Source organism: Amblyomma mixtum, chromosome 3 (assembly GCF_055824585.1).
Source record: "Amblyomma mixtum isolate Tamu chromosome 3, ASM5582458v1, whole genome shotgun sequence".
NCBI classification, from domain to species: Eukaryota; Metazoa; Arthropoda; class Arachnida; order Ixodida; family Ixodidae; genus Amblyomma; species Amblyomma mixtum.
Window position 1 is genome coordinate 298,267,874 of NC_143014.1, and position 27,959 is coordinate 298,295,832.

The window sequence follows — 27,959 nt, forward strand, 5'->3', positions numbered from 1 at the left end:
CACAACCAGGGATACGAGGACTATTATTACAGAATTTAAATTTGTCCATACGTGTCAGCTTCTACTCATCAGTCTTGACGGCGGCTCGGTGGTGACAGCGAGTGGGTCAGCAGCTGCGCTTGGCTTGCTGCCTAAGCGGCCTACTCTTCGGCGCTTGGACTATCCTGCCAGACCCGCCGCCTCAGCTTTAAAAATACAGCACCTTATGTGGGGTTAAGGCCGTTAAAGTGCAGTCCGCACTTCTTTGCGAGAACTTCATTCTCGTAATCGGGAACGGGATCCATCGTACCGCTTGTGCAAACGAAAGAAAGCGACGACGGTAGGTAGAGGCATTGAACATGCTGCCGGCGGTAGTTTTCATTTCAGTTGCTGCTAAACAGCGCCCCTCGCCGCCAGGAATCGCGGAGTCCAGGTTACAGAAGTTTACGTCACGCTTCGGTTATTTGCTCACTGATAGTTGCCGAGATCGAATCAGAGCACTGGGAAAAAGTTTTTCAACATACATTTGATATCTCCTAGGAAAAAAAAGCACTTTCGCCGCCGGAAGAGTGACAACCCTAAAAAAAATTTTTATATGCAGTCTGTAGACCATCCGTAGACTTTATTCTACAAAGTGGCTAGACTGGCTATAGACAAATCATAGAGGATAGCTTACAGACAACTCCTACAGACAGTCTATAGTCCATCTCTATTTTATGGCCATACAATTTTACTAGACTTTTGTCTCTAGAGAGTCTATAGACTGTGAATAGATTAAACGAACTATCTATACGAAGACAATAGAATATATTAGAAGTTTATAGACTATATAGCGATCATTTTTATAAGGTAACACGGGGTTGTAAGTAAAGCAATGGATTTACTCACACTTTGCTAACAAAAGAATAAACTGATAGAATTGCCCACAGTTTCACTTTAAATAAGTTTGAAGATCCTTAGGAAGTACACTGTGCCCATAAGCTTCGCTAGTGTTTTGCGTTGAAATTCCACAACATAGTCATAAGAACTTTCACTAGAATTTTGATACTTTGGACTAACACGTTTTGCTCGGCTGAGTTATCATGCAAATCCGGTCTGAATTCTTGCATAGACACACTGGAGTTATTTCCAGACACTGTGCAAAGTGCAGCGAGCATGATCGTGGAAAGGAGCTGTAGGTGGAATCTGAGGCAGACATTGCCTCGTCACCTGCTAAAAGCAGAGGTGATTATAAATACTTGTGAAGGTCTCTTATGACTGAAAGCACTGGTCCACACTTCTGACACGGGAATAACATTGCATCATGAAAAAAAATCGCCAGAGACATTTAAGACTGCCTTAGTGTGGGAATACGAATGCATTGGCACCCACACACACACATGCGCGTATGACACAGCACGGAACACTGTACGACGAACGGCTGCAGCACAATTTTGATGCGCAATTTATTTTTGAGGGAAGGAAATGGCGCAGTAACTGTCTCACCCCACTCTGGACATCTCAACCGCGCCTTAAGGGAAGCGGCAAAGAGTCTGGGAAGGCATTTAATTGAATGTGCATATGGGGTCGGTTTGAATCCCTGTCGAACTTAGCCTGCAGCTGACTTGCACATGTAACCTATATGCAACGAGAAATCGTATGACACCACCCAAAACTCTGTACGACAAAAGATTGCGTTTCAAGTTTGGTTCGAATGTTGTCGAGAAAACAGGCGTCACATGGAGGTCTGCAAGTGGCGAGTTTGTATACACGAGTGGCATGTACAGGACTGTCTGAAGTAGCGGTGCTCGGCTCCCTGTGTGCGCAATACGGCCCCTTGATGACATCACACTATTTTTTTCCATCGCTGGGGTTTTGTGTACCGTCCGCAACTACACGCACGCACGCACGCACGCACGCACCCACCCACCCACCCACCCACACACACACACACACACACACACACACACACACACACACGCACGCACACACACACACACACACACACACACACACACTGAAGCATTTTAAGAGAACAGGGTGGAAGTACACTGTGGTAGGAAAATGAAGCATGAGTTCTTTATCAAGATGGAGAGATAGTAAGAGATCCCAATTCTTATGGTTCTCGTTTCTTATTAAAACGAAAGCTGTAATAGCTTAGTCAAAGGGGCAAACAAACGGGGGAGAACGGCGAAGCACACCACGCAGCATCATGTGGTACACTGAGGAAACGAGGAAAGCCTCTCGCGGGGACACTGAAGAGCCATTTCTCATTGCGCGTTCAAGTGCCCACCTAGAAAGTGCGCGTTTCCTTTCCTTAAAACGAAGAGATTGTTTAGACTGCGACTAACATTATAGATACTGCTCCCTAGTCTAGCCGTATTCGCGGTCTAGACCTTCCAATGAATTTGAGGAACAGAAGTACGCATAACTTGTTTCTTTGCACTGTGGACGCCGCCATCGTGTTGTAAGAGAGAAATGCGAACTCCGACTGCAACCTTGTTTCCATCTAGCATTTATATCTTTCCCTCATGTCGCGATTGGGCTGTCCACCGGCAGAGTGATCCAATTATTTGTATTCTCTTTACTTAGATGCAGCGGAGGTTCGATACCACTTATAGCACCGTTGTCTAAACTGCGAACAAAGGTCGACTGAGAACTAGACTATTTATATGCTCCGTGCAAGCGGCCTGGTCCGAGCAGGGAGGGAAGGATTGAAAGAGGCAGTCCATGCTGCAGAACAGCGGTATGAGTCAGGCGTGCGTCTTTCAGCGCGCACAGCGCTTTGTACACGCGTTCTGCACTGCACCAGCACGGATCAATGGGTCAATCCCTTCAGCGGGAGCTGCTTTTGGAAGCGAAATGTGAACAAACTGGCCTGCTACAGTTCGTGTTGCCGGCCGTGCGTTCGCTGTAGGGTAAATATACTTTCACTTTCCAGTCATTTTCAGGTTAGGGTACTTTTCAGATCTGGTCCTTACTTTTCAAGTCTGCGTTCATTCGCGCCACCAAAAGATCTGCGTTACTCCATAGTTATTGAATGCATATCCAGTACACTACCACAAATACCAAGCAGCCAGACAACTCCTCCTCTCATTTGAACAAAACTGCCAAGACATAAACATAGTCCACGTGCTTGCATATACTGCCTGGAGACCCGACCTACGGCCACCTTGGTATACCTTCCTGCTGTAGGCAAATTTACCTTGACACGCATTCACAAAAAGCCACCACCACAAGAAAATGTAAAGCAAGAGCTTTTTGCAGTAAGTGAAAAATACGAGAAGTTCGCACATTTCTAGACTGATGGTTCTAAAAGAACACTCTATGTAGGGAGAGTGGCTTCACAAGGGAAATGGGCGAAAGTAGTGAGGCTGCCTCCGTGAGCTTCAGGTTTCACAGCAGAACGGTACGCAATTTCTGTAGCTGTGGAAAAAATGATGGACAACAATCTTAAAAACAGCGGCTCCATCAATCATATTACAGCACTTAACTAAAGAAATTCAGCTGAGCCTATATTCGGCGACATAAAATCTCATAAAAGCTGGTACACAATGACGTACAATAAAGCTCTGCTGGCTGTGTTGTCACGTGGAAACAGCTCGAACGAAAGCGCCGATGCATGTGCCGCACTTGCCCGTAATGGTAAAGTAAACCAAGTATATATACCTAGTAAAAACAGCACGAAGTTTGTACAAAATAAACGGAGAGCAAAAGAGACAACGAATTTATAACAACAAGCTGCACCTTGGAAAAGCCCGTCCTGAGTGAATGGAAGAGCTGTAGGCACAGGAACCTTTTATAGAAGTAATTTTATGTCATCACTGCATTGGACATACGTACCTCATACATAACTTCACTGACGAGACACAACGAATCTCCTGCTGACAGACGAGGGGAGGAGCTCACACTAAACTATCTATTCAAGTGCTAAGCTCAAAACCTGCAAAACTAAGAGGTATTTTAATCAATGTTATAAAGAATGCATTCCTTTTCACCCAGTGCCGCACTTAGGAGATAATGCAATTGTTGACATCTTTCACGTTCCTAATTTTTTGAGAGAGGCAGGTTTTTTGGACACACTCTGAATCCTCACCGAGTGCTTCAGTTGATTTTTTGGTACACCTGAACGAGTTTATTTTTGATGAGAAGAAAGCTGAGGTCTTACTTTGATTTTTTGGGAGCTTTGAAATCCTTGTACAGCCAAAGATGGTCGCTAAGGATACCCGGCATCTTTTAAAGCTTCTACTATTCGCTAGTTCAAAATATTTCTATATTTTGTGATTACTATAGATTGTAAACGAACTATCTTTTTAGGTAAGCAAGGTAAGGGGAATGAGGGGCTCGTTATCAATATGAGAGAAGCCAACAGCCACAGAAACCAAGGGGCACAGGGGATTTTTAATTAATTTATTTATTTTGCGGTGTTGATTAGTTTAGAATGTTACTGAATATGTCATCGCTTAAAGCTAATTGATTAGAAAAGCAGAAGAAAAAACAGCCACATGCTGCCGGTGGGATCCGAACCCACGACCTCCGAATTACGCGTCCGGTGCTCTACCTCTGAGCTACGGCGACCGCTGTCAATTCTTCTGCTTTCGGGGGTATTTATGTTTTACAAATAATCTAACCTTGAGAGTGTTCATCAGCGCCACCCACGTTCGTAAGCGGCGGACGCAGAACGTCCTGAGTTACCGCTGGTGTGAGGTAGAACGTCATCAAACGGCGAGGGTGAAAGCTGTGTGAGAACCCTCTTATGCTTCCTATGGCATCAAGGCTGCCAGAATCGAGGCCCTCGAATCGAGGAAGCATAAGAGGGTTCTCACACAGCTTCCACCCTCGCCGTTTGATGACGTTCTACGTCACACCAGCGGTAACTCAGGACGTTCTACGTCCGCCGCTTACGAACGTTGGTGGCGCTGATGAACACTCTCAAGGTTAGATTATTTGTAAAACATAAATACCCCCGAAAGCAGAAGAATTGACAGCCGTCGCCGTAGCTCAGAGGTAGAGCACCGGACGCGTAATTCGGAGGTCGTGGGTTCGGATCCCACCGGCGGCATGTGGTTGTTTTTTCTTCTGCTTTTCTAATCAATTAGCTTTAAGCGATGACATATTCAGTAACATTCTAAACTAATCAACACCGCAAAATAAATAAATTAATTAAAAATCCCCTGTGCCCCTTGGTTTCTGTGGCTGTTGGCTTCTCTCATATCTTTTTAGGTGTTAACCGAAACGTTCTGTTTAAGGAGCTCTTTCATACCTTCAGCTTGGCCTTAGATGCGTATGCGCCATGAGCCCTGCCGTGGTGGCTCAGTGGTTACGGTGCTCGGCTGCTGACCCGAAAGACGCGGGTTGGATCCCGGCCGCGGCGGCTGAATTTCGATGGAGGCGAAATTCTACAGGCCCGTGTACTGTGCGATGTCAGTGCACGTTAAAGAACCCCAGGTGGTCGAAATTTCCGGAGACCTTCACTACGGCGTCCCTCATAGCCTGAGTCGCTTTAAGACGTTAAACCCCAATAAACCAAACCATAAACCAAACGAAACCTTATGCGCCATTAAACCCAGAAAAACACAACTCTTTATTCAAATTGACTGATTTTTAATCCAAAAGCACGGTTTTAAAAATTGCCCAATTTCCGTATTTACCGAATTTCTAGATAGTGGCGCTTCATTCAAAGGCGCATAACAAACAGAGGAAGCAGAAGTGAAAAACCTCGCTCGTGCTTCTAGCTCTGCGCTCCGCAGCGTTCGTTCGTCCTCGCAGCTTCCCTGTGCATTCTAGGCCCCACGCAGACGGGAGAGCCGCCATCGAAGAGTCGCGGAAGGGTCGTGCTTCTCTCACAAGTCCGCCCTGCGCCACATGGCTGCAGAAATGAGCCCTGGCAATGCGACTACGGAGTCCACCTTGTTGGGTGCGCCCGAGACGGAACGTACATTCACAGCTGCCAACGAAGAAGCAGGTGTACCGCGCCCCGTGGGACGCCAACGCCGTCTGGGCGGGAGTCTGGCATCCAGCGGCCCATCATCCCGGCCATACTCTGCAGCAGCGCACACGGAGTACTCGTCACTGGTGGCGTGCGAGGACACCCAGTCTACGGATGCTGGAAACGTGAAAAGCAGCGCGCTTGTGGCAGCACACGCAACCTGGCCCCGCCGTCGACCGTCCTAGCTGCGACCAGGATGGTGAGGTCATCCCGTAGGCTTGCATGTCTTGTGGTTGACGCACATACGTAAAATTAATCATTAGGCTCCCCTGCAGCAGTCTTCAACAAAAATTCCTTCCATTCAGAGATCCTCGAGACGTCACTGAGGTGACAGGTGGCTGATCATCACTTTCACTTGGGTGCACGAAACTCCTGCATAGGAACGCTATTGAATCTTGTTTGAGTCCTAGTCTTAGCACCCCGGCGAGATTCGCACCTGCACCTCGTCCTCAGAAACCCAACCGGACAACCACTTACTCTTACGGAGCCTACGACTGCGCGGAATAGTCTTGTAACGGATAGTAATAATACTGCAGTTCTGCAATGATGCTCTTTTCGATACACGGACACTAATGAAAACGAGAAAAGCTTCGAGGCCCCGACTAGAGCATTATGAAATAACGATTTTGATTTCTTTCTCCGGAAGGATTTGATTCTTCGTTAAGGTTCCCAGTACAACTTTCAACAATTCGCAATGAGCGCTGTTATTGTGATAGGGTAACAGTCACCGTTCTGCAGAAAATGTGGTGTTGGTGTAGTTTGCGTGGGCTTTGTGAACGAAAAATCACGAGCATGGCTCTGGCAGGTGGTCAGCAGAGAGCAACCTAGGATGCATGTGGCCCACCCAGGTCACGTCATCTTGCGGCGTCATCACAATCTACGCCCGGGATAGTGAGCAAAAATTGCCCATCGCGGCAGGTAGGAGTTAAATGAATGATCGGTCGCTCAAGCAGAAAAACTTTGTCCGCGCAATGCCCACACCTAGGAGCACCTGCCATCTTAGTGGAGTGGTGCCTCGCTTCACCGCTGCATCACTGAGCCAGGAGGAGTAGGAGGTTTCCCAGGGACCTATGAACGTAAAGTAAAGAACGACCTTCTGCATTTATAGGGATTAACACACGGCGTCCCGAGTCATACCCATAAGGTGGAGCCCGTGGGTCCCTTAAAGCGCAAGAAGCAACATAACTTCGTGCTTTTATTTCCGGCGATTGGCAGGACGTTCGCAATGCATCTGCTTCCAACAGCCCCAGAACCTTCCTGTCAATTTGCTTTGCCATTGTCGAACATTTTGTCGCTATGGAGGCATAGACGTGTTATATATTTTCCAGCTCCGAAAACCACAACGTACTTGATGCTGTCACTATGGAGGCATAGACGTGTTATATATTTCCCAGCTCCGAAAACCACAACGTACTTGATGCTCTTTTAATTTGGGCTGTTTCTATTATTTCGCTTTCGGCAGTTTAATCCCCACTTTGTTTTCTTCCCTTCTTTCAGCTGAGGGCCCATGCTCCTTATGCCCCCTTCTCAGAGGCGAGCCGTCCAAACAGCTGTACAGAATGCGCCGCCACTGCCGAAAGAACTGTCTGCACGCAAGCTGTAGCAGCTCAAACAACCGGCCTCATTGCTGCTACGATGTCGCTCAGGCTGGACGGCCGTTCCGGCCTCATTGCTGCTACGATGTCGCTCAGGCTGGTCGGCCGTTCCGGCCTCATTGCTGCTACGATGTCGCTCAGGCTGGTCGGCCGTTCCAGCCTCATTGCTGCTGCGATGTCGCTCAGGCTGGTCGGCCGTTCACGGATGGCTGCTGCTGCATCTTCCTTCCCAGGTGAGGCTTCCGAGCAGACAGCGCTTTGAGCGTTCCGTAAGCATATTGCACAGCGATGTTTCGTTTCTGCCATTGCCGTTTACAGCGGGCGTTTGAAAATCAAGGAAACTTCAAGGCTAATATTAGGTGTGTGCGAATGATCCAAACCTCGACTACGCATTTCGAATGCAACTTTTATTTGTTTCGATTCAGGAATTCGGCTATATATATGTTTCGAATACGGTCGAGCCCACATACTACGGTCGCAGCTATCACGAACGCTCGCTTATTAAGAATGATATGCGGAGCTACCGTCGACTTCCTTGCGCACACTACGCCTACTTTTAATAAGCTCGGTATACTTGCTAAAGACAACATATTTGTGCATAGTTCATCGCTCGAAGCGTTTATTCCCGGACAGACCACTCAAAAATAATTTAGCAATAATTTCGCCAGAGAAGAAACGTCATACAACTTGAGACATGAAATAATTTTTGCACCAAAATATGCATCAACTACAGAACACAGGCTTTGAATTTTCAAAACCCTATTGTATAAAACAATCACCCAAGTGTCCTAGAGAAGCTGGAAACATGTCATTCTTTGGTTTATGCTTTATGGGGTTTTAAGGCTGCAATGCGACTTAGGCAATGGGGGACACGGTAGTGAAGGGCTGCGGAAATTTCGACAAGCGGTTATTGCTTCCCGTGCACTGACATTACACAGTACACGGTCCTCTAGAATTTTCCCTTTTTCGAATTTCGACCGCCGCGACGGGGATCGAACCCGCGTCTTTCGGGTCAGCAGTCGAGTGCATAACCACTGATCCACCACGGCGGGTACATGTCAAAAACATCAGAAAAAATATTTTTTAGAATGCTTTTCTACATCAGATCCTCATCTGTGTTGTGTTGTATATTGCTTAAATTGATCAGATAAATCCTTCCATATTCTTGTTAGAAATTTCGTTTTGATCAATGCATTCTCAGAAATGTTCTATTTCGGTCTTCTTTTTGAGTGAAATAACTACTTGCTGCGCTGTTGTTTTCTTTCCTTCTTTTTTTTTCTCCCCCGGAGAGAGTATGGATGCTTTGGGTATTGTGGCTTCTGTTCGGCAAAATATATTGCGTTTTGTCACAGCACCATGGACTCCTATACGTGTCAAAGAACTTATAAATTGAGATTCAAATTCAGAATTTATATATGCGTGCGTGTGTGCAGGCGTGCGTGTGTGTCTGCGCGTGTGTGTGCGTGTGTGTGCGTGCGTGTGCGTGTGTTCGCGTGCGTGTGCGTGTGCGCACGTGTGTGCGCGCGTCTGTGTGTGCGTGTGTGTGTGTGAGAGAGAGAGAGAGAGTGAATGCAATGAACTGCGCATGGGATACTCGCAACGGCGCGCCAGCAGTCCCTGTGCATGTTAAGGCATGAACTGGAGATCAAGGGGATTGTATGCATTTATGGAAAAGGGCTCCATGGAAGTAGCTTTTGAAATAACCCTGGACTATATTGACGCTCGTTTTCATTCTTTTCTGTGCAGCAGACAAAGAGTGAAGATCGACTCGCTCGGCGCCCAGGGAGAAATCGGACGGTGTTGCTGCCCAAAAGGAAATGGAGCGACGTTGTCGACTTTTTCCTTCCGAATGGTTGTGCTTTATATTTCCTAAGGTGTCCTGCTAGAAGATTGTAATACAATATATTTAAAATAAACTGAATTCCATTTACAATAACACTCACGAAATAAATATTGGAGGCGAAATACAAAATACGCCCTTCTGTGTGATATCAGTGTACGTTGGGAAACCACAGGTGGTCAGGGTGGAAGTTTTCAGGCGTTGTGGTCATAACTGTCTGCATTTCTATGTCACGGCATTTTGTGAGTGTGCTGCCGCTAACACTGACTTCGCTGTTGCGAAGGAATCTAGAACGAGTCATATTGTAACTGCGATGTACTTTATGCTATGTAGACTGCTCAGCAAATAAATTCATAGAAATATCCACTTAGTTCTATGTGCTTCCTCACTGCAATCAAGAGCTGGTCATATTATTTCACCCCATTAACGTTAAGCAGAGAAAAAACGTACTCGATTCAGTATTCCTCACACTCAGTGGCGGTCCCAGAGCGTGGTTTTAGGGGGGGGGGGGGGGTGGACGAGGGGGAGGCAGATTTTCGTATATCAAAAAAGAAAAAATAGAAACAATGATTTTTTATTTATTTTATTTACACAAAAAGTTTTGTGCGCTTTGTTGTTGAAAAATAAATGGCGAAAGATATAGAGGATATACCATTACTCAGTCTTTGAATGTAACGTTTACGCGAGCAATATTCATTGTCGATAGCAAGGGAAACAAGCCGACGGCTGAGATATTCCGCCACGGCATGTCTACGAAGGTCAAAGCACCGGCCCGAACATTTCACCAGTGGTATTAGTGGCCTTCATTACTCAGTTCTGGGAAGTGGCTTTGTTCTGCTTTCAGTCCCTTCCTTCAAGGCGGCTGGTCGGCGCACCTTCTCAAGCCAAAAGGGGATGATCCCCTCACCGGCGTCGCTATATCCCATGGTGGGAAAAAGGCATGAATGGGTGGCTCTTTGCCACCCCGATGAGGTTGCTGGCCACCGGAACCGGAGGTGAATGGCATCGCCGTTTTCGCCGCGCCGGGGCACGGCAGGACCACGATACCTCGACAATCAGTACGAATTGTGCTCGTATAGGTACTAACACGTAGAACGTGGAACATGGTGAACGTACAAAGTAGGGGACAACTTAACGCATCACAGAGGAAAAAGCTTTTCAGTTCTGCGTCAGAAATTACATCTCATCTCGCGCTACGAGAGCCCGAAAACGCACGTCCGGGAAAATATGCAAAGGTTTTTGAAAAGGGGCGACCGCCCCCTCCCCCCCCCCCCTCCTCCCCCCCCCCCCCCCCCCTAGGACCGCCACTGCTCACACTGCCAATTCGAGATACGACCTTGGTTAACTGCGATCGGTAATATTTCCGCTTGTGGTGTACGTCCGCTGATTTTTGCAAAGCGCATTGTTTGAAATAAAGAAAATACGCTCAGCAAAGCGTAAGTCATACGCGGGCCACGAGCTTTTTTGTACACAATATTTTTTTCCGCTTTTTATTTTACAAAAAAAAACTGCATACCAGAAAAACATGTGCAGAAAAGATGTTTTATCCTAGATCGGGAACCGTTCAGCACATGGACTGCGGTGAAAACGATAACCAATTAACGGAACGTTTTTATTACTTTCAGCCACGTTTTACCATGGGAGTGACGAAGTAGACGAAGCTTTTCCCTGAAGATATGCCTTGCCACGGGGAATTAAGGGAATATTTTCTCTGGAATAAGTCATCTGTCCTATTCTGGAGCCTTCACCGTATTCAAAAGGAAGAGCTCCTGCACTCTAAAAAAAAGGGTGTAAGAAGGGTGCATCTTCACGACTTATGCTATCTGAAGGCGCATGGACTAACGATGCACTTTGCAGAGTGCATCGTTACACCCGTGTGGAGGTGGTGGAGGCCGTTAGTCTCTTTCAGAAAACTTACCCCCTTTTTTACTCTTCAAACCAGCTGTGTTCCCGCTGCGCGAAGACGCTGTACAGCAAAGTATGCAGCCTTCACCGCCTCCCTGGAGACTCGCTCCGCGCCCACCGACCGGAGCAGACGTGCGCGGATGGGCTCCCACCCGACCCCGAAGGCTGCGAGTATCCCCACCATCGCCTGCTGTGAGCCGGCTGCCTTGACCGCCTCCCTACCGACCCGACCGGTTCGGCGCGGAACCTGCTTGCCGGATCGACGGCGCCACGGTATGAGGGCCTTCCGCTCGCCTCCCGCGCCTCGTCTCCGTGCTTCGTGTTGGCGGTTCTCATCGAAATAATTTCCCGTGAGGCCACAGGACCACCAAATGGCCACTGGATCGTCGATGAGCGGTGCGACACCGCTATGCGGCACCTCCGCGAATGCATTCTCTCCAAACCCGTCCCACGACGACTCCGAAATGGATTCCCGTGACACTTCTACGCAGAACCAGGATCTTCTGTCCTCTTCGTCCGTGTTGAATGAGGGCTCACCTCTTGGCGGTGGCCCAGGCTGGGAGCACGCACTCATCAAGCGACGGGCAAAGAAGCTCCGCAGACAGGCCAGGCAAAATCAAAATCCATCCACTCCGGACTCTTCTGCCTCCGTGGGCGGAAACCCGCCGAACACGTCTGGACAATCATCGAACGCAATCCGTCAACCGGGAACTCGCCGTCCCAAGCTTCAACCACTACCGAAAAATGACATCAAAGTCGTCATTCGACCGACACGCGGACTACCACTCAAGGCCTATCCGGCTCGGGTCATTTCGGCAGCGCTCGTTCGTTCCTGCCGAGACCCGACCAAGGTAAAGGACAAATACATTCTCCGACCTCATGTCGGGTCCAACATCCTTGTAGTCAGCACCCCGCACGAAGAAACAGCGGCGGAGCTTTGCCAGATCACCCACCTCACCCTGGACGAGAGCCCCCACCCCGTGCGAGCGTACGTCCCTTTCCCAGCCACCACACTCCGAGGGGTCATTCACGGACTCGATCCCCGGGAGACACGCGACACCCTCATGGCGGGGGTGCGCATCAGAGACCATCGCATTGAGCTGTTAGACGCCAGAATCCTAGGCTCTTCGACGACAGCCCTTCTTACACTCGAAGGGCCCAAACGTCCCCGGTCCGTATACTACGACGGCTGCGAATACCCGTGCTTCACGTACAGGCCAGCCAGGCAATTCTGCCAGATTTGTATGCAACCCGGACACCGCCCGGACGTCTGCCCGACACCAAAGGTCAAAGTCTGCCGCCTGTGCGGGGCCCAGGACCCACCCCTAACACACCAATGCCAACCCAAGTGCGGACTGTGTGCCGGCCAGCACGAGACGGGAACCCGGGAGTGCCCGAAACGTCTAAAGCCAGCCAGAACACCGCGACCCGCCACTGACAAAGGCGACAAGAAGACGGCTCACCAGTCCCGTAAAGACATGGGACCCAAGATCTACTACAACAAATGGTTCTCATCGGACGACGAGGACACTACGGGTCGCAGCGAGAGCGGCAGCCGCTCACGGAGCCGCTCCAACTCCAGATCCCGGACGAAGACACCAGTCCCGCCCCCAGGTCTTCCGGCCGCGGACGGCGGAAAACCAGCTAAGAAGACGCCACCACAAGGCCAAAAGCAGGTGAGCTGCGCACAGAGAGTAAGGGACTTCCCGCTCCTTCAAACGACCCCCGTTTCCAACACCTGCAGGCTACCATTGCGTCCCAAAGCGCCAAGATAGCCGACCAAAACACAAAAATTAAGGCCCTAACGTCCAAATTAGAACAGGTCCTCCAACAAAATCAAGTACCCCTGCACCCACGCAAAGACGCAGAGCCACCCCTCGCAAAATCGACAGAACATGTAACCGTCCAAACGCTCCGCGACATTGAAGAACGGATAATGAACTCCCTGCAAGTCTCAATGTCCACGATTCTCCAAACACTAACGGAGAAAATAGAAACTATTCACCATACACTCGCGCAACACGAGGCTATTTTAAATCAGCATACAACTATAATTCATGCACTTCAAACCCAATACTGTAAACGAGCCACGTCGGACGAACACAGCCAGGGCCCCTCGCAATTACGCAGTCGCACCAGCTCAGTTAGCAGCGATGCGGGTCGCACCTCATTCCGAAACGCCCAAGATGGCTATGCAGCCTAAAAACAGCCAAAATGCAGAACACATAGAAATCTGGCAGTGGAACTGTAGAGGTTACAAGCGCAAAGCGGGTCTCCTGAAACAGTTCATTGCCACCACTCCAATCCGTCCAGATCTTATCTGCCTGCAGGAAGTGGGAGCCGATAAGGCCCCGACGCTGGCGGGATACTACACGATTAGTCAGCCCCTGATGCCATCGGTTGCGATCTTAGTGGCAAAATAGATAACTGTCGTGGAACACGCCCTACCGGTACCGGACGCTGAACACTTGACGGTCGAGGTTGTGCCCAACAAGTGTGGCCGAGCAAGTACCTTTGTCATAAACATCTACAAGCCCCCCAAGCCTAGGAGAGGGGACTTCACAGATCTACTATTGGCTGTCTCTCACAAAGCGCAGCGTAATCAGCTCGTGATCGTGGGAGATTTCAACGCGCCCCACAGAGAGTGGGGGTATCGCGATAACACTGCAAGAGGTCAGTCTATAGTGAAAGCGATACGCACGATAGGACTGGAACTCCTAACTAATCCTGCCTTTCCGACACGAGAGGGAAACAGTGTGTCTAGAGACTCCTGTCCTGACCTAACCCTGGTCAAGAACGTAAGCCATTCGAAGTGGACCAACCTAACGGAAACATTGGGAAGCGACCACTGTATCCTAAGCACCTCCATCACTTCGTCCAAAATCCGGAGGAGCATTGGACCAGCCAGAATAACGGACTGGCCAAAATTTCGCAACTCGGAATTCCCCACGGGACATATCGAGTCTATTCAGGATTGGAGCACGGCGCTCCGCCAGGCTCACAACACCGCCACCGAAGTCGTACAGCGCACAAACGAGACACCTGAGATAGACAGGCATCTACTCAAGTTATGGGATCAGCGCGCGAAACTCGTTCGCCGTTGGAAGACCCAAAAGTTGAACCGACAACTTCGAACCCGTATAGTCGAGCTCACGGAAGAGGCACAAACGTATGCCACGCAACTCTCGCATCAGAACTGGCAACATTTCTGCGAGTCACTGCGAGGCTCTTTGGGCTCGTCTCGGACATGGGCAATTCTCAGAAACTTGATGGACCCAAGCAAGTCTAAGTGCGAGGGGACCCGTACACTCAAGCGGATTTCCCACCTGTTCCTGGGCGACGACGCAGCTCTTCTCGCAGCGCTACGCGATAGATACATAGGCACTGGGACTACAACACCTAACACGACTAGCTACCAGGGCACCCAAAATCGAGCTTTGGACGCCCCCATAACTACGGCAGAAGTATACGCTGCGGCGCGATCCTGCGTTCGTAATACGGCGGCAGGTGCGGACAAAATCACCAACGCCATAATACGCAACCTCAGCAAGGACCAAATTCAGGACCTAACTCAATACATTAACGAAGAGCTCTGGGAAAAGAATTTCATCCCTCAAGAGTGGAAACACTCCGAAATCATCGTCATTCCAAAGCCGGGAAAACTGCCCACACTTGAGGCGCTCCGCCCCATCTCGCTCACGTCGTGTCTGAGCAAGCTATACGAGAGGGTGATCCAAACTCGTCTGCAGAACTATATCGAAGACAGCAACCTCTTCCCTCCTTCCATGATAGGCTTCCGATCCGGGCTATCTACTCAAGACGCTTTCCTTCTAATCAAGGAGGAGGTACTGGCGCACGTTCCCAGCGGAGGGGAGCACCTTGTGATGGCCCTTGATCTCAAAGGTGCCTTCGACAACGTGTCTCACGATGCCATCCTCACAGAACTGAACAACCTAAATTGTGGGGAACGTGTCTTTCACTACGTCCAAAATTTCCTATCCAACAGAACAGCTACGATCGGCATAGGAGGCACACGCTCGGAACCCCAGGACATGCCGCACAAAGGCACGCCTCAGGGTTCGATCATCTCCCCTCTCGTTTTCAATATCGCCATGGTTGGAGTGGCTCGCAGCCTTCAAACCGTATCGAACATCGGATTTACACTGTACGCCGATGACATAACAATCTGGACTACCAAAGGCTCTCTGGCGGCCAAAGAAGAAACTCTGCAGAAAGCTGCCACCTGTGTCGAGAACGCAGCCGCCCAGTGCGGACTATGCTGTGCGCCGGAAAAGTCAGAGATCATCCGCATAGAAGGACGTAACTACAAGTATCCAGGAGACATTCAGGTCCTCCTACACGGCGTCCCCGTCCAGGAGACCCGTCAGATCCGCATCCTCGGCTTATGGCTCCAGAGTAATAGGAAATCCACCCACGCTATCAAGCTGTTATCCACAACAACACAGCAAGTCGCCAAAATGATCAGGAGGGTGGCACGCAACCGGACAGGCATGCGGGAGAAGGACACGCTGCGCCTCGTCCAAGCACTTGTGGTGAGCCGCATTTCCTACGGCCTACCGTACCTGCAATTAACTCGACAAGAACTCACCAAAGTCAATTCCATGTTGCGTACTGCATACAAACATGCGCTGGGCCTTCCTATCTACACTTCAAACGCCAAGCTAGAGGCCCTCGGCCTATGCAACTCGTTCGAGGAGATCCAGGAGGCTGTTCTCCTCTCGCAACGTGCACGCCTCCTTCGCACGGACACCGGTAGGCAGACTCTGGAGCGGGTGGGCTACCCGGCAGACGTCCAGATAATACAGAGCACGACCAACCTCCCAACAACATATCGCTCGCGGGTGCACGTCGCCCCGATTCCCAAAAACATGTCGAGCGAAGCCGGCTCGGGCAGACGCTCAGCCAGAATCGACTACTTGAAGCGGACGGCGGCACGCAGCCCCCACACGGTGTACGTCGACGCAGCAACACACAGCGAGGCCATGCGGGCGACGGCAGTTGCTGTGAACTCCTCCCACAACGAGGTTGTCAGCGCCTCTTTGAAACACACGACGATCATGGAAGCAGAAGTGGCAGCAATCCTACTGGCGATCCAGTACGGCGACGCCCGTAACCAGGGTGTGCACGTCATGACAGACTCCCAAGCAGCCTGTCGGCTCCTACTTGCAGGCAGAATACCTAAAAAGCTGTTGGGCATAGTAACCAACTCTATGAGCGCTAATTCCTCCCTCAAGCATCAGATAACGTGGGTGCCTGGTCACGCGGGATTAGAGGGCAACGAGGTCGCGGACGCACTAGCTCGAGGACATACCAAACGAGCGGGCTCCAACCCCGACCCAAGCTCTCTTACCGAAGTTCCCGTCACCTACAACACGCGACTCCACTTTCTAAGATCACAACGACAGCACTTTCCCCCTCCGCAAAAAAAGCTTAACGCTCAAGAATCTCGGGACTGGAGGCAACCACAGACCGATACATTCCCCAATCTTCACAAATACAACATCATTTTCCCCGAGCGCTATAAAGGAGAATGCCCGTGGTGCGAAGACCGGCCCGATGCATACCACATTACATGGGGATGTAAGGGCCCGAAACCCCCGGACATCACAACACATAGAACGAAGGAGCAATGGGAGACCTCTCTGCTCAGCTCGGAGCTTGATCAGCAGCGCTCACTCGTTGCGCAGGCTAGAGCGGCAGCCAAGGCCAGTGGAGGCTTGAAATGAAGACACCACCCATTGTACAATTCTCCTCGAGCATTTTGTTTTGCTTGTCAATAAAGTTTTCTACTACTACTACACCGCCTCCCTTCCCTCTTGAAGATGGCCCTCTCTCGAAAGCGGGGTGGCGCGGTTATTTTGAGGACAATAGTTAAAAGCTACGCTGGCTCACGCTCCCCCACTGCATTGATCCTTTCATCCGCGCTGGCGATACTGACCGCGCCTCCTCGCTTCTTCAAGGGACCAGAAGCTATTTCTTGGAAGAACATGTACAGCGATCTTCTGCCCATCTCCGCCTGTAGGCGGCTTGGCGGATGCACAGAACGTTACTGAAGAAAGGTGCATTGGCCGCGATCGGCCACGACAACCATCACGCATGCAAACATGCTCTTGGTTGCTAACGACCAAAATAATCACTAATATTCGGTGCATGTGCTTTCATACTCATGATTGGATATCATTTTAAAAAGAAGTAAGTCAGCAAAGACAGACGGCATGATCGGTGTGTGTTACTCCTCTGACCAATCGCAGCTCTGAACGAAATCAACAGTTTAGCGCTTCAACACACCAGAGGCATGAAAATTATTGCGCTTATTAATTCGGCTTGTGGTTAAGCTTTTATTAAAGCGGTAATAAAAGCTTTAAAAGGAACAGTTTTGCTTCACAGCCAGCGTAAGCTCTATTAGTCAGCGCTGTTCTTCATTTTCTAATAGCGTACGATAAATACCAGGGCGGTTAATTCCCTCCGTACAATTTCGAATAACGTGCACTGCTTTTCGAATAACCCCTCATTGTGGCACATGTTCCTGAGCAAATAACAGACGAATAACAGAAAGGGTTCAGGTTAACATGCATACAAGTTAATAAATGAAAATCAGACGAACGAGCGAGATTGTTGACGCAGTAATTTTATGTTAGCTGAAGATGCAATCTAACGCAAATCCCGAATAAATTGCACTCTCATATTTCTGCTCCATTTCAACAACAAAAAAGAGCCCTACTCGCTGATAAACGCGTGATCTTCACCACTAATACTGCAACGCTGAAAAACAAAAATGCAAGAAACTAGGGAAGGAATAATTCTCCATCTGAACTGAGTTGTGAACGTGGCCTGACCATTCCATATATATAGGTACTTTTTTGTTTAGAGTACTTTTACCAAGACACGAGCCAGGCCTCAGAGTCGCACTTTTGCTGGTCTATGAGATCACCAGCATTTGTACATCTGCTCGGAAACTCCTCAACGCAGCGTAAAAGACATTTCTACGTTTTCTTTCCAACAAGTGTACGGATCCTTTCTCTCGGCACAAGATAGCGAAGCCCATAGTAATCAGTTTTCGAGATAGCTGCATTTCCTGATCATGTTTTGGCGCGTACAAGTATTCCACATAGAAGCAGTTCAATTTCAGCTTATTTTAAATTGATGAACAGGGAGCGAGGCGACGAACGCGATTTAAGTCTATTCGAACTTCTCTTGCGTATGAAATTGTGCTGCACGCCTACAAGAGCAGAAATTAGCTTAAACTAAGTACGTAACTTTAAGCTTTTAGGTTGTTCCGCGCAGCTTTAATGCAGTCAAGTAGTACTGATAGTCAGAAATGAAGTTGACTGCCTCCAATTTTTTTTTTTCGAACTGTAGCGCTATGGAAGCATCGAATTCCGCAACAAACCGGGTGCCAGAGGAAACAGTAATCAAGGCTCTTATATTGCGGCAGTGCATTGTGAATTCTTATGGAATGGTTCATGCGTCAGGAAATAACTCTTTCTTTTAGAGGCTAATGATAAGCACTAAACAGTACATTGCACTAGATAGACGCAGCCCGAAGACCCAAGCTCGAAAATAAATGAAACTACTCGTATAAACCGGCAGGTTTTCCTTCATCATCGTAAGTTGCTTTGGATGACTGAGACTTTTGTCTTGTACGCACAAATAAAACTGAGCTAAAGGACACATTGTATCGCACTGACGAGCCAATTTTTAACAAAAGCATAAATTCAGCAGTGGCAACTGCCTATATTGAATAAAATGAAAGCGCGTATAATAGACGGAATCGCCCGAATAACCAGTCGGTTGAAGCGTCTTAACGGATGCTTGCTGGCTTAGCGCTGGCAGTGCTCCATTTCTGCTCTGTTGACCAATTTTGAAAATATTTTGAGAACTTCGCGAACACTGGAACGATGAGAGGTGAGAACTGCTGCATCAGCAGTGGTCGACTGTCGTTTGAAGCCCTCTTTTGCGCCATCTTCCTCAAATGTTCAAATGTTGTGAATCCCCGTTGTTTGCCTGACGCTTCTGATCACTCGATGCGGCTTTATGAAATCCATATTTCTACAGCTATATCTATTTCGATTGAGTTAAACTATTTTTGAACAGAGCGGTTTTTTTGCTTTCTTCGGATTCTCCTCACACGTGCGGCCCCATAAGCACAAAAGAAAGTTGAAATTTCTCGCAGCAATATCACGCGGCAATATCATTATTTAAAACTGTTACTGTACCTGACATTGAATCAATAATGCTGCAGCATTTACATCGCTTTTTTAGCCGGTTCTATGAATGATTTAGAAGTACAGGAAGGGCAGTTCATTGATATATATTTCGCAGTGCCTCCTGTACGCGGTAGTAAATGAGAGCTGACGAGAACTTCCGAATGATGCTCGTACCTTTAAGCTGCAGATGCTCTGAAAACTATTCTGTTGCATACGCCACAGATTTACGGCAGCATCTACGTAATTCATACTGCGTAATAGCTGGCTTCAAAGGGATGCTGCAAGGACTGACAAGACGAGTCTCGCCGCGCTCGTTGTCTCCGATAACGAAGAGTTGTGCGCACGCCGAAAGCGTGAAAAAATCCGTGCCACAAGGGCAGAGAGGCGCATGCAAAAATAATAAGCTACCAGCACATTGCAAGGACCAAAGGTTGTCGCCCCGCACGCGGGCGGCTTGACCTTGGGACACTACTGGGAATGCAGACGTTCTTTCAGTCAGCGGAGAAAAGGAAAAGAGGGGAAGCGCGGGGTCCGGCGGAACGAAAGAAAGGCACGAAGCATGGAGGAAGGAAAACCTCCTCTGCAATTCCTCTATGGCGCGAAGCAAGCTTTGGAAGCGATGGCTGGCGATGGGTTGTAGCATGGAGGAAGGAAAACTAAGGAGAGGCCCTTCGTATCAACGTTTTTAGATCCCTTTCAGTTTGCAAGCTACCCCGGGCCGCGCCCGAGAAAGCGGCCCCCGTCCGCTTCCATTCACCACGCGGCGCTGCTGTCGCTGTCGGCCCGGAACCGCCGGAGCGCTTGCGCTTGCCAGTTGCTGTGACAGCCCGTTGTCATCCGCGATAACATTGGGAACGAACACGTCGAACTCAAATTTGCTGTACTCTTAGAGCTGTCACATTGAAACTTCAGTCTCATGGTTAAAGAAATGTTTCGCCTGAGATAAAGAGCAGACTGATGCCAGTTCGCAAAAAAAACAATCGTTTGCATTGCGCTTTATCGCATCGCGTTTGCGATGTTTAGCGCTGATGATATGCGTGTGTTGGAGTAAAGCTATCAATATTTCTTCGGGAGAATGCACGAAACATTAATGAAAGGTTAAAACTAGCGATGTTCCGCTTCTAGATCAATCACGAAATTCCGCGCTATATTGTCAACGAAGCACCGCACAAACGAGCAGCATTTGGCACATTCTTTAAAATGCCAATTTCAGTGAACACAAGTATAAATGCAGACACACTGAGCTGGATGCAGGGAGCGAATAACCTATAGAAGAGCTTTTTATTTGCAATGATCGCACAGACGAAAGCAGCGTCCTGCACTTTCATTTTTAGAATGTTAATTTCGTTGAACACAGACAAGCATTAAAGGGACCATGAAAAGAATTAAAAGCCGCTTGCAAATGTTAGAAGTGATGCTCAGAAGCATTGACACCAAGTATGAGTCTTCGGAACTCAGCCGGCAATTTATTATGAATTTTTAAAAACCGTGTTTTTCAAAATTCGCGGGCCGCTTGGTGTCTTCGTAGGGAGCAATTCTGAAACCAAAACCGGGAAGATAGACGTCACTAGTCCCATGACGTCGGCAGGCCACCACACGCTGTCATTCGCTAGAGCCGCCGCAGCTTCGACGTCACGGGCACACTTCCGGTAGCGGTGAACATCGTCTGCTCGAGCGGCCGCGCGACCCCCTGGGGCAAGCGCGAGCGAGGGCATTGCCTTCGCGCATATGGTTTTAATTTACCTCTGCCGCCTCTTTCTGTCGCGAGTTCGGGAGCCACTAGCAGTGCCTTTTTCGACCGCCCAAGATGAATACGCCTTGCTGTGTCGTCGGCTGCAAACCCAGTGACTGGCGAGGTGTTGAACTCAGGCATGTTACTCCTAGAGACGTGCGTGAGAGAGCAGCCTGGATGGAGCGCATCGGACTGCCAGCGTCGCACGCACGCCGAAGACTCCGCGTTTGCGGTCGACACTTCGCACCTGACGCTTACTACTATAACCCAGCGCTCGTTCGATAGTCAGACATGAATGTCAAGCAGCTGAAGCTTTGACCGAAGTCGCTGCCGACACTGTTTCTTCCCGCCGGGAAGGTGAGTTTCCAGCTTACAGCGATCGGTATGGACGTTTACACGATATGATCTGCGATGGAAGACAATTTTATCTACGAGAACTTAAAAAAAGGTGCCGCATTTACTTAGGGCACAGGACGAATTCGAAGCGTTAGCTGTCGCGGAGGGCCTTGGCCTGACGGCTACGTACTGCTGCTGTTCACATTCGGCTGCTGCTTCGACATGCAGACTCGGTCCCGACCTTCTTTGACTCTCCCGTCTGTTTTACGACCGTAATACCGTATGTTCCTTGTGTTCTAAGTCGGGCGGCGCGATTTTGCGATCCCGCAGCCGGGTGTCCAACATCATTCGAGAGCTAGGCTCAGTATATGCACGGTGTTTCACACCAAGACTTGGCAGCATCGGTGTGACGGCCGAACCAGCGCACAAAAAAATAAAACATTGTGTGAGCCGGGAACAGGTCCGGGTCCATTCTGCCAACTAGCAAAGAAACCCGACGCGCGCCGCAATCCAAGAAAGCGCCGAGACCGGAGAGACGCTGCCGACGCACGCTGCTCCTCGCGAGTGCGACAACCGGAAGTTGTAAACCGAACGTCAGCGAATGACGTTTTCATGGGCGGAGCCCAGTCCCGGAGCTGTTTTCTTTATTTTTTCATGGTGCCCCGCGCGTACGAGTTGAGGGGGGAGAGGAGGAGGGTGATTTTTAATCGCCTATAACTTCGTTGTTATTGATGCTAGCTCAAAAATTCTTGCGCTGGAGTGACGAGTGATGGATTGCCTATCTTTACATAATCTCAATAAATTTGTTTCATAGTCCCTTTAAATGCAGACACACTAAGTCGGAAGTGTTAATGGAGCGGCCTGGCGTCGCTTGGTCGACGAACACGACATCAAGCACGGAGGGAATGGCTACAGAAGGCGAGCTTTTTTATTTGCAATGATAACCTTTTCTCTGTTCTCCAGCCGACGGTTCACGTCTCTCGCATAGAAGTGCATGCGTGTCACTATGACAAAATGCAGCACTTGGCACGTAAAAGTGGCCATATGCTCTGCACATCCAAGCCGAGCAACGTTTTGCAATTCCAGCTCGTCTACACCTCTCAAAACACGTCCCCAAAAACGGGACCTTCTTTCAAAGAAATCGAGATTGCTTTGTTTACAATATTGGTAAACTCTAGCATCTTTTTGGTGGGATGCATTAAGCACCCTTGCTTGAAGATTTTGTATACTGTAAGATAAGCGTCACTGCCAACAACTGGCACAGGCGAGCTGATATCTTCCGTGCTGATATCTGCTGGCTGCTCCAAATCAGGCGGCGGCGACGATGGCGTAGACGCGAAGGGCCACGCTGGTCGGGCAAACAGCGTGGCGAGCGCCACCGCGCGGCAGGAAACGGAAAGGCGACAATCCGCGCACCGCAGCTTTCAAACTGAAAGGGATCTAAAAACGTTGCTTCGTATTCCCAATGCATTGGTGAGAATGTGGCGGAAGTGACGTCAAAATTTAGGCTTAAAAAGTCGGGCCACTAAAGAAAACTCGGGCCACTAGCAACGGCATACGGCGTCGTTAGCGTCGTTGTTGCTAGGGGCCCGAGTGTTTCTCGGTGGTGGTGGACGGGCTTTCGGCACGGTGTGTTCGGCCTTGCGTGTTAAAGTCTACATGCCTGGCGTCGTGACGTTACGCACGCATCTAAGATTGCTTTTAAATGCAGCAAATAACCGCTCATTTGATATTTTGTTCGTCAAACTTGGTGTCGTTACGCGGAGCGATCGATGCATTGAAATGAATCTCGCGAAAAGGTGGCACTCCGGAACCGCACTTCGACACGCGAAGAAGCGTTGATTGTTTTGATCAGCGAACTTTCGCACCTCACCAAACAGCACAGAAACATGAAGCCGCTCTCGGCGATGCTGAGCTGCTTTTCGAAGGGCACACGCGTAGCCCGAGGAGGATGGTGAGCTGAGCAATGTCGTCTTTCTTCGCCTGGCGTCGGAAAAGGTTCACCGCGCCTGAGCGCCGGTCTGTGTCTAGGCGCGTGTTTGCGGGGAGGGAGGTGTAGGAGTGTAGCGGCGAGCGGCGTGGTTTTTTGATAGCTTTCTTTTACGAAGCGCTTGCGAGCCGCGCGCGATCCCCGCCCCGTAGCACGGTGGAGAAAGAAGATAGTGAGGAGAGCCGAGCCAACTTCCGGTTGCGGGGCGGCTTCACAAAAAGTGACGTCAGGGCCTCTCCTTAGTTCTTTCCTTCCTCCATGGGTTGTAGTTTCTCCTGGTTTCTCCCTCCTCTCTCTTCAGGTCACGTGCCTGTCTATTTGGATTGGCCGCTCGCCTAGAGTCGAAGACGAAGCCGCTGTTTACCGCGCCTGGTGCCGTGCGTGTAAGTCGCGACGCGTATTCCTCTTTTTATCTTCTAGTACGGGCCTGTGTGCGTTTAGGTTCTGTTCAGCGATTACTTCATCGTGCAAGCTTCATCGATGTGTGACGCTGCAGTGGGCGACATCTTCGCGAAAGAGTCAACGTCTGAAAGAAACAGCGCACGCCAGATCGTCACGGCGCCCTCATCGTACGGATTCTTTGCGCCCAATTTCAACCGTACAAGTAAGTGACATTTTCGTTTGGTCATACGGGTTGTTTCCTGCCATCAAGTTATGGTGTGTTCAGTACAGATTTTTTATTATGGATTGTGTGCGCGAGCCGCTGCTTGTTGCTATTTCTTGTTTTGAGCCGGTCGCGTGCGGCCGGAGGGAGCCTATCGTGTACAACACACGATCGCTGCGGCGCAATCTGCAGGCGTCTTTCTCATGCTTTCTTTCGCTGCAGGCTCTGATCCTTCGTCTGCCGTGCGAAAGAACATTGCCGGTCGTCTCTTCAACGCCAAGTATTTGTCCCTGCTTACGACCATTCAGTACGGTAAGTCCAAACCGCAGTCTCCGTTCAGAAAGGGGCGAGTAAATTAGTGTGCGCGCTTCTGTGGCACGTACTGCGCGCAGTGCTCACATCTACTGCAGCACTGTATGTGATTCTTATTAGACAATAATCCCTTTATAATTTTAGCGTTGCAAGGCAACTCCTTCTGCCAGGCCGCTTTTTTTTTGCGAATGGACGGCGTCAATTTTTTTGTCTTTATTACGGAGTAGCAAGCAAACGATAAAACAGTAAACGTGAAATTTATTTATTGATAGGCAAGAAATTAGCAGCTCATTTGTGCTCTGCCCTTCCTGGCATGCGGCCGTTTTCGCTTACACCTTGCAATATTTTTGCTAACCCAGAATGTGACTTATCATGCCGGCAGTTTTACTGCATTCGAATGGCAAGATGCGCTTGCTAATGCTGTTAAGTTGATATGTAACTGGCTCTTCACTCAGGCTGAGAACTAATAGAGAAAAGCGAACTTGTTTAGTTCTTTTTACTAGTGAAAAGGTCGGCGCTAGTTGGTGGCCAAACATTAGTTCACAAAAGCATACAGTCTATGTCACCTCTGTTTGTGCTCTTGTATTCTCTTGTGAAAGAGTGAGACGTTAGGTTTGATGTCGCTGTAAGAGGTTGAATAGAAGAATACGCTAGTCGATAAGCTTTTCTGTTTAGAACAATAAGGATTTTGGTTGCACTGCGGTAATCTGTCGACGAAAAAAAAAATTCTGTAATGAATACTGTCAATCTCTTAAGCAGTAACAGTATAGTTCTTTCTTTTTTCTGCAGTGGCTGTTAGAAAATATGTTAGTTATGTTAGGCACTTAGTGACAATTCACTGGTAATAGGCCATTGTGCTGTAGAAGTTTGTCTAGGCTTATTGTGCCAGTGCACTGTGTCAATTATGCCTGTTATAAATATGTGGCAAGTGCTGTAATGTATAAAATTTGGAATAAAAAGTTGTTTCTCGTTTTCAAACTATTCCTGTCGTTTTTTGAGCATGTGTGCTGCCATTACGTGGTTTAATGAACATATAAGTTATCACTAACCATTATACTAACGCTATAAATGACGCCTCTATTGCAGTGCACCTGGAAGAAGGAGGGATGCAAAGGTGCACAACCATTGTCACTCCTAGCACCGAAGTTCAGCCTGGATTCTTCAAAACCGTACAAGTGGCCGGGACTAGATGTGTGTGGTATGTATTTTTTTTATGTAATTGGGACATTGTTGCAAGTTCATCATCACTTGATGTCCATCCGTGCCATGTTGCGCAGCTGCAGCTATTCTATTACAGAGATTTTAGAGCTTTTCAATGTTTTCGAGGACTTAGTTCTGAAAGAATTTCTGAATAATGGTTTGAATAATTGTGACCACTTTTTATGGCTTGAAGTACAAATACAGTTTTTTTTCTGCAAAAGTAGGCTGGACTTCAGCAAAGATTTCATATTGAATTAGTTTGAGAGGCGCTGCCTACAATCCATGTTGCTGGCGTCAGAAAAAAATGACACACAGTCATGGTAATGCTTGGCAGGGTGGCATGCTACCAAGATAATATGACTAGCACCGTTTATGCATGTGAAGCTTAATGTGATATGCAGCTATGTGAGGCTGTTAATCTTCTTTGCACTGTTCACACTTTATTTTTCAGTAGGAAGGTGCTGTTCACTGATGTGAAGAATTTCCAATAACTCACATGAATCCACATTAGCTTTATTTCACATCGGAGTGAACTTAAAATTTAATTAAGCTCCCGTGCCCTGCATGTGACAGCAGATATGGAAGGCAACTGTTTTAATATTCGTTCTTGCATGCTGTCAGTCAGTGTTTACAATTTCATTATGCTAAGCATCTGAAAAGATGTGTAAAGGTAACATTCTATTGTGCCAACAAAATGTAATTCATGAGAACTACTGCTGCTGCATATGCTGCAAGCATTGGATGAAGCAGCACTGTCTAAATAAAAAGACGAGATTTGTAATTTCCTCAAGCAAAAATAGTGCCTTAGAAGGAGACTGTTCTATGCTGCTTGTGTAGTTAATGTAGTCTGTCAGTGAAGGCCAGTCCATAACCAAAGCTTTTTGCACAGGCATAATGTAGAGGTGTAGTATGAAACAGGCTATGAACGTGAATAAAAAGTATCTTTATTATAATGTGGTCCAAATAATTTTTTTGGTATGACGTTACCTCAGGCATGGAGACAACTCTTTAGATGTGTAAGTTGCCCTTGCTATTATTTCACGTTTAGCCGAAAGTTTTTCCTTGTTTTCCAGGAGTGGTACACTAAGATTTATAGTGCATAGCCTTTGTGCATAGGCCTTTCACCAGGTATTTAAACTGTATCGAAAGGCTGTGACAATGGAATGCACCCAGAAATGCCATCACAGGCACAAGCTTCCTGCTGTTTGCTAATCGGAAATGAATTCACAGGTAATATATGCAGGGAAAATTACAGTTGGAAGTATCACTCATTGATGCTCAGATAATCACCTACACTTCTCTTTTAGGAAGAAATTTCACTGTATGGGCAACAAAACATATAATGGCATCAGAGACCAGAGACATGTTGTTAGCAAGGGCTGCATGAAACCTTAACCTCTCTAGATACGGAGAAATAAAAACACGAGAATGGAGGGAAGGGTGTGTTAAACGGCATTTCGTTTTATCACCTTTTAGTAGCTTCCATTTCATGCACATGTTATTCTCTTTCTTGATATGACCCTCTTAGTCTGGCATCCGGGATGCCTACAGCCTGACCGTGCAGCTGGGCACAATATTCTGGATTTTTCCTGAGAAGCCAGTGTGCTTGTGATAATGTCAGCATATGTGAGGGATTAAGTAGCTGCCATTTAGGACATGTTTTGTTTTTCCTGCATATCTTTTCTGATTTTGGTTCTCATTAATAAACAGTATCCTGCACTTGTGGCATTGTTTTCATGCATCTCCCTTTATCCCTGCCTTTTGTGTGGTTTACACTTTTAGACGTGAATTAACTAAGCCCATGGTCACATCGTCTGACCTTTGTGGTTGCAAAATTCATTATGTTTTCTTCTCTGTGCAGGTGAAATACATGGTACATACTGCCTCCACCTGTATGAAGAAGACTGCCAGGGTCATTGCTGTAATATGGGGTAGCATGTGACAAAATAAATATGACGGTATGTTTCTTTCTCCGATTCGTTTCTGAAATTTTTGTGTACATTCTGGAATAGTACCTGCACCTGAACACACAATGACACAGACCATCTCACCTGAAAGATTCGTCGAAACATTTTGACACTGCCTGCACTTCCAGAAAGACTCGGGCTTCTACCATATGGGTCAACTTTAGTTCTGCATTCAGTGCGCAAGTTTACGCTACAGAAGGGTAATAATGCTCTCGTGTGGACAGTATAAATACACCACCGAGTAGTGCATAGATACCCTTTGCAGTAGGGCATTACTTTGTACAACTAGAAGGGTAACTTTAT

At 48.3% G+C, this 27,959-nt stretch overlaps 1 protein-coding gene across 1 annotated transcript; it reads left to right on the plus strand.

Moving 5' to 3' along the window:
• Positions 1-24,001: 24,001 nt before the first annotated feature.
• On the plus strand, positions 24,002-27,621 carry LOC149355344 (uncharacterized). Its single transcript, XM_089577622.1, has 4 exons — positions 24,002-24,177; positions 24,400-24,489; positions 25,576-25,687; positions 27,551-27,621. The coding sequence occupies exons 1-4, from the start codon at positions 24,054-24,056 to the stop codon at positions 27,552-27,554; spliced, it is 330 nt and encodes a 109-aa protein (XP_089433748.1). The 5' UTR covers positions 24,002-24,053; the 3' UTR covers positions 27,555-27,621.
• Positions 27,622-27,959: the final 338 nt, after the last annotated feature.